The sequence below is a fragment of the Penaeus chinensis genome, chromosome 16 (assembly GCF_019202785.1).
Source record: "Penaeus chinensis breed Huanghai No. 1 chromosome 16, ASM1920278v2, whole genome shotgun sequence".
In the NCBI taxonomy this organism is placed as follows: domain Eukaryota; kingdom Metazoa; phylum Arthropoda; class Malacostraca; order Decapoda; family Penaeidae; genus Penaeus; species Penaeus chinensis.
In genome coordinates this window covers 6,053,151-6,065,650 of record NC_061834.1, presented here as the reverse complement: position 1 = coordinate 6,065,650, position 12,500 = coordinate 6,053,151, and the positions used below count along the sequence as shown (strand labels likewise).

Sequence of the window (12,500 nt, the reverse complement as noted above, 5' to 3'; positions counted from 1 at the left end):
GGACGATAATACCGGTAATTTGAGCTTTATTGACACATCACTGGTTGGGAAGCGACCATCTTCCTATTTTTATTGAATATCCATGCGACACAGCCTTCAGCACCCAAATTTAACATAAAAAGAGCAGACTGGGTCGCCTTCACAATGAGCGTCAAGCTCGAACTTGTTGGAGAAACCATTGATGATAAAGTAAACAATATTCAGAATTCGATTTTAGAAGCAGCATTGCTATCCATTCCTAAAACTTCGACAGATAGCGTTAAGCATAGAGTTCCATGGTGGACACCAGATTGTCGCAGGGCGCTGTGACGACGCAGTAAGGCCTACAGGCTTTTCAAAAATAACATCACAAATGAGAACTTTTGCAACTACAAACAAGCAAAAGCTAGGGCTCGTAGAATAATAAGACAAGCAAAAAGAGACTCCTGGCGGAGCTTTGCCTCTACAATTAACATCAAAACCAAAATATCACTGTCAATAAAATAAATAAGAAAAAAACATCTTTCAAAATGAATAACATCATTCACGAGGGTACTAATTTCGATTCACCTAGAGACATTGCTAATGCACTCGCCAGGCAATTCTCTCATACAAGCAGCTCAGCAAATTACCATCCCGCATTCCTGCCCATCAAGGAAGCGGCTGAGCTGCAACCAATTCACTTTGCCACAGGAGATGACTTTGATTACAATAAAGATCTAACAATGGATGAACTTGTCCGAACCCTGGAAGCCTGTAGAGGAACATCCCCAGGCCCCGATGAGATTCGATATGAGATGATAAAACATCTTAATCATGATGCCATGATTAAGTTGATGGAAGTGTACAATGAAATTTGGAAAAGCCACTTTTCCAAACTCATGGCACTTCGCCCACATCATTCCCATATTGAAAGAAGGGGGTAATCCTAGATCTGCCATCTCCTACCGCCCAATTGCGTTGACAAGTTGCTTATGCAAGGTCATGGGACGAATTGTTAACAGTAGGCTATTGCATAATTCCAGTAATTTGCTAGTTGACGAGCAGTGCGGTTTCCGAAAGGGACACCAAACTCTCGATCAACTTGTAAAACTGGACAGTTATATTCAAGAGGCAATTGCCCCCCCCAAAAAAAAAAAAAAAAAAAAAAAAAAAAAAATTAATTTCAGTAACGACATGACATGGCGATATGGCCTACTCAGAAAACTTTATGCTTCTGAATTACGTGGAAACTTGCCTTGTTTTATTCAAAATTTAATTTCTGACAGAAATTTTGCTGTCAAATTATTCTCTGACAATGTCACTTTTTCGGACATGTTTGTCCAGGCAAACGGGGTCCCACAAGGAAGTGTCTTGTCACCAACATTATTTTTTATGCATGATCAATGACATCTTACCAGCTCCCCCACGGAATCTTAAATACTCACTGTACGCTGATGACTGTGCATTATGGCATTCCAGCAATAATACAGAATTCTCGGCAAATCGCATCCACATGGCACTGGATATGATTCATAACTAGGGCCTCCAGTGGGGTTTTAAGTTTTCCACAAGAAAGAGTATTGGGGTTATTTTTTCACATTGGAGGAGGCCGAACATCAGGCTAACAAATTCAAAATTCTGCTAAATTTCCTGGTCTACTCTTTGATAGTAGACTTAATTAGAAAGACCACAATGGTCAGTTAGAGAATAAATGTCAAAGAGCACTAAATTTATTAAAGTGCATTTTTGGTAATAAATGGGGAGCTGATAGAAAGTCTTTACTAATGATATATAAATTCCTGATTAGGTCTAAAGTAGATTATAGGTCAACCGTGTATGGCTTGGCATCGAAAACAAGTTTGAAAGGTTTGGCTGCCGTGCAGAATGCTTGTTTGCGTGTGTGTGTTGGAGCTCTTAAAATGCACTCGGATCGATCGTCTTGAGGTGAGGTCAGGAGTACCTCCCCTCCGACTCAGACGCGGCCAATTAGCACTGACCTATGCCGTAAAGGTGGCTCGAGACCCGAGCCGACTTAATGGCAATGGAGACACGCCACGCGACTCCACGACCTCGTCGAGAAAGTCGGTATAGATCTCTCTACCATCGATACCCTGGTTCATTCAAATACAGTGCCATGGGAACCCCCCAACTTTTCTATCATAGAAGCCTGGCTTCCATCAGCCAAGGCCATGGCGCCTGAGGTGGAGGAAGAGATCCCTATTAAACATCACCCTTTTATCATATATATACCGACGGTACGACACATGAGTGTGTGGGTGCGGGTGTATGGTCGACTGAATGTGAACTAAAGTTCAGACTGCCGAATCATACATCGATCTTTCTTGCTTATCTTTTTACCATTAATAAAGGTATCGATTTTGCACTATCGACGACCCACGATAGAATAGTTATTTTTTTCTGATCCATTAAGTTCACTTAAAGCTATTGAATCATTAGAAACCACTAAAAGTGAACTGCTGGGTAATATCATTCGTAAGTTACATGGTGCCAACAAATTAATCAAGCTGATATGAGTATCAGGCCACTCTGGTATCCATGGCAATGAACAGGCTGACAAATTAGCCGGGTTAACTGGCGATCTGGACATTAACATAGTTCGTACAGATCTCAGGTGTTTTGTGTCTCTTATAAAAGCAAATATACATTTCCTATGGCAAAGTGAGTGGAACAACCTGCAGCTGACTAATACAGTCAAACCAGAAATAGAACTGCGGGATATATCCCACAGGAAAGTAAGAATGGGAGGAGGTGGTCTTGGCCCGTCTCAGGGTCAATGTCACCAGAATTACCCACTTCACTCCCTGTACAGAGAGAACTTTCCCTCCTCAGTGCCCCCACTGCAACACCAGCCGTACCTTAAACCACCTCTTAATTAGTATGTCCAATATACTCCAACCATAGACAACCTCTGAAATATTACCTTAGAATAAAACATAAAGATTTTACATTAATAACATATTATTAGATGATGAAAGAATCACCAGTAAAGAAATCACTTTTCTAAGAAAGACAAAACTTTATGACCTTATATAGATTGATAGAATGAATAGGATCCATTGGCTTAATAACCTTGGCCACATGCCGCTGGTTGATAGCAAAGAAATCCAACAAAGAAGAAAGAGAGAGAAAGAGAGAAAGAGAGAAAGAGAGAAAGAGAAAGAGAAAGAGAAAGAGAGAGAGAGGGAGATAGATAGATAGATAGATAGAGAGAGAGAGGGGGGAGGGAGGGAGGGAGGGAGGGAGGGAGAGGACGAGGGAGAGGGAGAGGGAGAGGGAGAGGGAGAGGGAGAGGGAGAGGGAGAGGGAGAGAGGAGAGAGGAGAGAGGAGAGAGGAGAGAGGAGAGAGGAGGGAGAGAGAGATAAAGGGAGGGAGGGAGAGAGAGAGGGTGGGAGAGAGAGCAGGATGTAGAAAGTAATGGATATATGAGATTTGATGTTTTGAAGTGTAACATTCTTTTGAAACATAAATATCGACCTAGTATATGCTTAATAAACAGACCTAATGTTCCCTGAAAATCTTGATATAAAATGTGATCTGAGCGTGCATTCCAGACCTTTTACAAGTCGTTAGCATAAAGTACCCATTCAGCAGTTGGGTAATTTAGAAACGCATATTCTGTCAAAAAATAATTTGAGATTAAGATACCGCTCATGTCGAGGGTATAGTGCACATTTAAAATATAACTATAAAAAAAATATTTATGCATCTATGAAATAAATTTCATAGGGTATGTTCAGTAATGATTGGGCTTCAATCTGAATGCATAGTTAAAACACAAAAATGCATGTCGTCATGCATTGTCATGACTTTTTGCAAAATTTGTGCAAATCGTTGCACAGCCAATATTACATATACGGAATGAAAAGCTTTATGTGTGTGTATACTTATTTGGTAACCCTACACTTGTATATATATATTATTCCTCTTAGTTCACGGAATGACACCAGTGCTTGACAATGCATGACCAACTGTTAGGGGGAAAAAAAGCATGCAGTTCATCCCATTCGGCATATATGCTGCTTGTTGGCTGAAAAACAAAACAATAGTTTTGATGTGTTCTTTGTCCTAAACAAACATGCCAAAGGCCAAGGAAATGTGTATTGACGTCTTGTTCTCTTGAGTGACATGGTTCACGATGGTAAGAAACCTCGAAAAAGGGAGATATGGCAAGGATTGTGTGACAGACGATGCACCTCAAAAGTCTCTGCTGTCAACACGCTTCTTAAAATTGTTAATGGATAGCTAAGTGTTTCCAGAAAGACCTAAATAAGCGGTGTTATCTATTTCACCCTCTGTCAACATTTTACAGCGAAAAAAAAAAAAAAAAAAATCAAATCAAAGCATAACAGTCCTTACATAGACTGCCTTATAGGTCGATGACGCTCTTGTGGGTTACACCTGTCCCTTTAAATCCCTTTAAATGGGAGTCATAGTTTGGAGACGGCACTTTTATGCAAATACACGAGAATTGCTTCAGGAGTAAAACATCGAATTATTAACCAAGACTCGACATTAGCAGTACCGTAAACGCTGTCTCCGATGTTTGGCTATCGTTATTGTGCTAAAATGGCCAGTTATACCAGTTCTAATTGCTCCTTTTTAAAGGAAAACCCCACGTATTTCAAGCAACAATGTTGCCATTGGGCAAACCACTCTTAAGTTTTCCAACCTTTTTAACATAATTTGAATGGCTGATATTAGTCATCGGGGAAAATATTAGCAGAATATCACAGGCTTCTTTACAAACAAGAGCATTCCATTCACAGAATACTGATTACTATGCATGTATTGCCAGAAATACAGTCCTTGCATCATTCGGGTGTACCATTTGGAACTATGGGACTTTGTACATGTATACGTACACACACACACACACACACACACACACACACACACACACACACACACACACACACACACACACACACTCACAGACACACACACACACACACACACATGTATATGTATATGTATGTATTTGTACACATGTATATGCATGTATTTGTACACATATATGTATGTGTACATATGTATGTGTACATATGTATGTATGTGTATATAGGTATATATGTATATATATTTAATATATATACTTTCATACATATACATATGTATGTATACATATATGTGTGTGTGCGTATGTGCGTGTGTGTGTGTGTATGTGTATGTGTATGTGTATGTGTATGTGTATGTGTATATGTATGTGTTTGTGTGTATGTATGTGTATGTGTATATGTATGTGTATGTGTATGTGTATATGTGTATGTGTATATGCGTATGTGTATGTGTATATCTGTATGTATATATGTATGTGTATGTGTATGTGTATGTGTATGTGTATATGTATGTGTATGTGTGTATGTATGTGTATGTGTATGTGTATATGTATGTGTATGTGTATGTGTATATGTGTATGTGTATATGCGTATGTGTATGTGTATATCTGTATGTATATATGTATGTGTATGTGTATGTGTATGTGTATATGTATATGTATGTGTATGTGTGTATGTATGTGTATGTGTATGTGTATGTGTATATGTGTATGTGTATATGTGTATGTATGTGTATGTGTATGTGTATATGTGTATGTGTATGTGTATATGTATGTGTATGTGTATGTGTATGTGTATGTGTATATGTGTATGTATATGTGTATGTGTATGTGTATGTGTATGTGTATATGTGTATGTGTATGTGTATGTGTATGTGTATATGTATGTGTGGCCGTATTATCACGTGAATGGCCAGTCACATGAGTCTTTCTCATGCTGACATTAAGGAACGTTTTTAAAATGCTATCTATCATATTTTTACATTGTTATTATTGTTAAAATAAGTCTTCACATTTCCAAACATTCTTACAAACACAAAATTATTTAAAGTCGACTTCAAAGAGGGACTGCAGTCTCTCATTTGACCCAAGAGTGCCAAGTGTCAACAAAGCGTCGCCTGACAGCTGATGAGACGCCCCTCGACTCCGCTACGCCGAACATGGACCGAAATTCCGTAGTCACGCCAAATGTGGACCTGTCAAAGGTCAGGCTTTGATTTAGAATGGAATGAATGACTGTTTGTACTGGTGATAGGGTCTAGAGTCCCATTATCGCTTGTGTTTTCGTTGGATGTGACGGGTTTAGGGGATATTTGGCTATTCAACAGCAGATTTTGTTGAATGTGACCCCATCTGGTGTTTTGTTAAGTTTTTTGGTATTTGTTAACGAGAGCGACGCACCCTCCGTAGATGAAGTCCCAAAACAAGGGTATTATGCGAGCCCCAACATCCGAAGCTAATCTTTCCTACCTTATATCTATTCTCTGGACAGGGGAGACAAGCGCCCCCTCCCTCCCCCTGTACACCCCTTTATTAGCGCTTTGTGTCAACTGTCATGACAGTTTTGTATAGAAGATGCTACATTAAGAACTCTTGGCTGTGTGAGGGTGTTGTGGATTTAGTCTCTGAGCGGTGATAAGCAGCAGATATTTTTTTGTCATTTCGCAGTAAATACGAGGCCATAGCAGATATATTATATTGCTTATGACTATTTCTTATGTAGTATAAAATGGCAGTGTCCTTTTCCCTCTATCTCAGTGCATCACTCTCAGTAATATTAACCAAGGTTTTTCATGTTTCTATTAAACAATGAAAATTTTGAGAAGAGCTTAAATACTTCTGCTCTGTTATTGTGAGATGTAGATTGTGAAGTCCATAGACTATATCGCAATAAACAGAATTTTAATAGGTGATCAATTTAATTTATGTCTGGTATGTCTCAGTCACAACCTCACCCTCACTCTCACTTTCGCTCAGTTAATCACTCAGTTAATCACTCAGTTAATCACTCACTTCCCCATTCTTATAATGTCTGTCTGTATAATGGAATTTTTTTTTTAGAAATAAATTACTTGAAAGTTTGAAAGATCTGTAACATTTCCTAGTAATACCTAGTATCCAATTTTGTTTATTTTTTCTCCTCCTCACCAATGAATTTTTTTTTTATATAGTAATGTGTTGGAATCATTTTCTTGGTATGTTATTTTATGAATATTGATGTAAATGCTTTGAAAAATATGCAGCAGTTGTTGTATTGCAGACAGTTTGAATGCATATTTATTTTGTATATTTATTTATTCATTTTAAACTGAAGTCGTATTGAGTATTTTTTCTTACATGTTTACATCTCAGTGGCTGCAGGTTATGGAATTATTTGTACTAAAACTCTTCCTTCCTCTTTGATAATAAGCATTAGTTTTGGTACTTTCCACACATTGATGTTTTCCAATTTTATTCATATTTTACCAAGATCTTGTCTTTTAAATCTTGTTAATTTACAAGTACTGATAACTTGTCATAGTTTTTATTTCAGATTGTGTTCATATGAAGTCATTATGCTGGATGTAATGCCCAAATGATGTAGATGTGGTCATAATAGATTGTTGATCATGAAATAATACACTGCAATGTTATCATCTTCATCTACATATTCCATCCAGATCACTCATATAAACATTAATATTACAAACATTGCTGCCATTGCCATTATCATCATTAAGACCAGTATTGTCATGCAAAGTAAAATCAGTTAAAGCTCTGCCCTGCCAGAATATACATGGTGGAGATTTGTTTTAATCTTTGTTGGAGAGAGAGGTGTAGAGGATGCAACATCTCCTTAGCAACCCAATTTTAGATGATTGTCACTTACATCACCAATATTATTGCATTCACCATCTTCTCTCTGTAATTCATACAATCTTTAATATTTAGGATAATATTGATATTCATGGAATTATTTGAGGGCCTTGTAGTCAAGCAACTAAATTCAATCTGATTGTGGTTTAGTGATCTCTGCTACCTTCATGTTTGTCAGCAATTAAGGAATGTTAACAAACCTTTACACCATGTATATTTTGGCAATATAAAACTTGATTGGTTTCCTTTTCTAAGAATAAATCACCCTGGTAGCCTGTAAGCTGTCTCCTGAATATTTGCATTGGAGGTTTGTTGGCCGTTTCTGAAGTACCCAAAGATGCAAAGACTACGTGGTGGGCTTTTTTATAAGATTTACTATGCAAGGATAAAATAATCTAATGATTCACAGCAACAGCACTCAAACTGCATTAAAAATTAAACATTAAAGAACTAATGCCAGTCTTGTCTTTCAGGTGGAGGCCATAAACCAGAAAAGGACTTTGGCATTCATCAACCACTGGGTACTCCACACAGTCGCTTTCCTTAACCAGTTCTCGTCCATCTGTGAGGAACGTCTTGTATCACTGGACACCAAGCTGCGAAGAGCAGATCATTCTCTGGCCATACTTGAGGCAAAGGTAGAGTTTTATTAATTTATTTAGTTAGTTTATTTTATTATTATTATTTTTTTTAGGTAGGTTTTTAAAGTTTTTTTTTTTTTTATGTAAGATGTGGGCTGCAGATTTATTTACAACATTTTGTTCTTTATTTATACATGTACTCTGTCTCACTGAAGAGAAGAAAGATAGTTTTTTTGTTTTTTTTGTGAATTTCTTTCTGTATAGTTTATATGTATATAGGTCAAGCCATTGCTGATGGTTGGCCTGTATGTACCTAAATGGCATGACTTGAGATCCATCTAGGGGGCATGTGCACGCACCTATTCCATGTGCATTGGGCTTGCATTAAGTTGTCTGCACTAAGGAGTTGTTCTTTGTCTAGCTATTACTGCTATGATTTACATTGACTTATATTCCTCATAATCTGAAGTTATTGAAAATTTGGTTTTCCTTTTTATTTTCCTCATAATCTGAAGTTATTGAAAGTTTGGTTTTCCTTTTTATCTTCCTCATAATCTGAAGTTATTGAAAGTTTGGTTTTATTTCTTATTTTCCTCAAAATCTGAAGTTATTGAAAGTTTGGTTTTATTTTTTATTTTCCTCAAAATCTGAAGTTATTGAAAGTTTGGTTTTATTTTCTATTTTCCTCATAATCTGAAGTTATTGAAAGTATGGTTTTATTTTTTATTTTCCTCATAATCTGAAGTTATTGAAAGTTTGGTTTTATTTCTTATTTTCCTCAAAATCTGAAGTTATTGAAAGTTTGGTTTTATTTTTTATTTTCCTCATAATCTGAAGTTATTGAAAGTTTGGTTTTATTTTTTATTTTCCTCAAAATCTGAAGTTATTGAAAGTTCGGTTTTATTTTTTATTTTCCTCATAATCTGAAGTTATTGAAAGTTTAGTTTTATTTTATTATTTTTATTAGTATATCTTCTTATGATATATTATATTTTGACATAATACTGTAATAGGTTTATAAACCTTGTCGGAGGGTATTTTCTTGGAAGTCGTGCTATCATGCTCTTGAAAAGTTCAATATTATAATATAGAAATAGATTCTATTATGTTAACCAAGACTAGAGGAGGGTGGAGGGTGCAGGTTAAGAGTTTCTAACCTTTATTACCTTGTTACTGAATGTGTTATGGCACTTAAAGATTGTTAACCTGGTTTGCAAAATCATATTCATATTCATGTATAAACTGTATTAGTTGTATGTGTGTGTGTGTGTGTGTGTGTGTGTGTGTGTGTGTGTGTGTGTGTGTGTGTGTGTGTGTGTGTGTGTGTGTGTGTGTGGGTGGGTGAGTGGGTGGGTGTGTGGGTGGGTGTTGCATGTGTGCGTGCCTGTATACACAATTTACATCAATTTGTTGTATATTTCCTGAAATATTGGATTCCTTTTATAGTATTTTTTAAAAATATTTTTATTGTTGATTTGCTACATGGCATATCCTTCTGTCAGAGTTCTCTTGAATTCCCAAATTTCACTCACCACTTCATAATTTAATTTACAACAGTATATCGGAAACCATCTCTTAAACTGTTATGTGGGCAAATTTATCACATCAAGGAAAGGTAGGCCTTTGGTAACCTCACTGCAAACATTCTGCAATATTGTTTTCTCAGAATTCCAGCATTTTCAGTCATCTTTGGCTCACTTCCATGTATGTTATGAGTCATTATTTTCTGATGCACATAAATCCATAAACCATAGTGGCGCTGCAAATAGAAAAAAAATACATAGAATGGTAACTGTGTTCAAGAAAACAAGAAATGGTAGATTTAGAAATATTAAATGGGATAAAAACAGGATTTTCTAAACTCTAAACTCCAGGAAGTATACGTAGCGTACTGGGCTTGCCTCTGGGGCCTTTTTCATACTAGGCTGGTGCCTTGCACTCATTGTGCCTCACCAACAAAATGATATGATTTGTTTTTGTATCACTTGTATCCAGACATGATTTTAATGTTTTTGAATATTCAGAGATGCATGATGTTCATTTTAGTTGCTAGATTGAAGCTGTAGTAGCCTGATTATGTGCAATATAGTCCATTTCAATAAATATATCGGTTTCCACTCTGTGTAAAAGATGGAATGTGGTTTTATTTAGGGCATAAAAACAGGATTTCCTCTCACTCTTGCAAATCTCGTTCTTATGAAATAAGAGATTGCATGTAGTTATATACAAGACTGCTACTCCCATGGCTTCAGTATTTCCCTTTGATGTGTCATATTTTAAGACAGTCACACTGGCAGAGCCCCATATGTCAATGTGAGTAGATGACACAAGGAGACTGATCAAGTAAACTACAGAGAAAGTTTCTGACAAGTTTACAGCAACAGCAACTGAGTACAATGTTTTGGTGCATGACATCTTCCATGCATAGCAGCCAAATGATTTAGGTGCTAAATATTACAAAACAATAGCCAAACATATGTCCCCTTCTCTGTCAGAAAATGCCCAAGGCATGTGATGCAGTTACGAGGGTACCTTATAAAGAACAGCATAAAATGTAATGCATTCATCATAGTATCATGTTGTGAATGACCCGTCCTCTGTAGCTGCGAGCAAGTCATCCATGACGGGAAAAGCACTTCACCCAGAGCCATGACCAAGTCAGTCAGAATGTGAACCACATGTCATGCATTATTAAACATTGGCTAGTGGCCAGTAATGTGGGTTGTAGGTGCTCATTGGCAATTTCCTCATTCAGTGCTTTATGCACAAAGTTAGGAACCTTATAACTTATACAAAAGTTTGCCCCCATTTGTGATTGTCTTATTAAGTACTTCTTGCACAACATCAGGTACCTAATAGGTGATATATATAAATGTATTTTATAATAATAAAAAAATACAAAAGGTTGCCCTTCATTTTAAGTGCCAGTATCTAATAGTGACAACAAACAAATGATGTTGCTCCCTCAGATGAGCCAGAGGTGTGTGCAATGTCATTAGGCAATGCCATCTATGACTCAATCCACCACAGCCTTTGCATGATATGCTGCAAGGGGTTCAGATTGAGAAAAAAATAGGCAACTATAGAATTACCATAAATGACCGTTATGATGATCTTAATAACAGCTTTCAGTATTTAATATTTTGGTAATATATATTCTTAGAATAATAAAAGAATATGAGAATAAGGGATGAAGGGAAGGGAAGCCATTGCTTTGTTTTACACATAGTTAATTACTTTGGACAATACATCAGTTAGTGTTGCAACACCTTACAGTTATTCCATTTCATTCTTTACTTTTTAATAAAAGCTAATGTGCTAGTTTGCTAGATTCTTGTCCTCATGTTCTCAATTGCCACTTAATAATAAAGTATCAAATAAAATTGTAATGCTGACTGCCAGTTTTCTAGTGAGATGGTTGATAGTTGCTTATGAATGTAGTATGCATGGGTTTTATTGCACTCTTGTATAAGTGTCTATAGAAATGTTGACTTAAATTTAAAAGTAACCTTTAGCAAAGAACATTACATCAGAAACTGAATTCAGTCTTTGCTTTTATATGTTTATATATCATTCAGTATTCAATAAGGCTGTTCTTAAGACCTATAACCCATTTGCCGTGGATTTATGTTCTGTCCCCTGTAGTTGTTGGTGAATTTTGTTACATACAGATGGCTCCACATGTGCTCAGCCGGCAAGGAGTCTATCAGTAGGCCCTAGTTATCGATCCTGATTTCCCCATTCCTTGAATGGGCGGGAAAATGTGTTTTTCTTATTAATACCATTGCTTTCGATACTGTTATTATTGTTATTGATGTTATGATTATTAAATTGTCATTAAAATAGGTAGTTCTGATAACTGGCTATTTGGTGATTAAGAACTTGTAGAGGCATCTGTGTGTAAATACAATAAATAAACGTTTATTACAATGGGCATGTATTCTTGCCACATGGGGCGAATGGGTTAAGTTATACTATACAAAGACAAGAAATCCCAAGTTTGTATAGTTCATGAATTGATATTAGTAACTAAACAGATTCTAAGCACTGTTGAAACACTTGACAGTATATACATCTCAAGAAATTAAAGTAACTATTGTTCTTCTTCAGCCTTAAAAAGCTTTCAGCAATCTGTGCCACCTCTGCTGATCTTGTGCCATTCATGGCCCAATACCAACGGCTGGTGATTAAGGTATTGTTTGCATCTCTGAGAGAAAAAGGGCCATACCCTACTACTCTGGTCCAG

At 36.6% G+C, this 12,500-nt stretch overlaps 1 protein-coding gene across 1 annotated transcript in view; it reads left to right on the top strand.

Moving 5' to 3' along the window:
- The first annotated feature begins 5,918 nt into the window (after positions 1 to 5,918).
- Positions 5,919 to 12,500, top strand: part of LOC125033640 (WASH complex subunit 3-like) — a 37,150-nt gene continuing 30,568 nt past the window's right edge. Inside the window, exons 1-2 of the mRNA XM_047625315.1 lie at positions 5,919 to 6,022; positions 8,147 to 8,311. Coding sequence (XP_047481271.1) covers positions 5,978 to 6,022; positions 8,147 to 8,311 — 210 coding nt within the window. The 5' untranslated portion in view covers positions 5,919 to 5,977. The remainder of the gene's footprint in view (positions 6,023 to 8,146; positions 8,312 to 12,500) is intronic.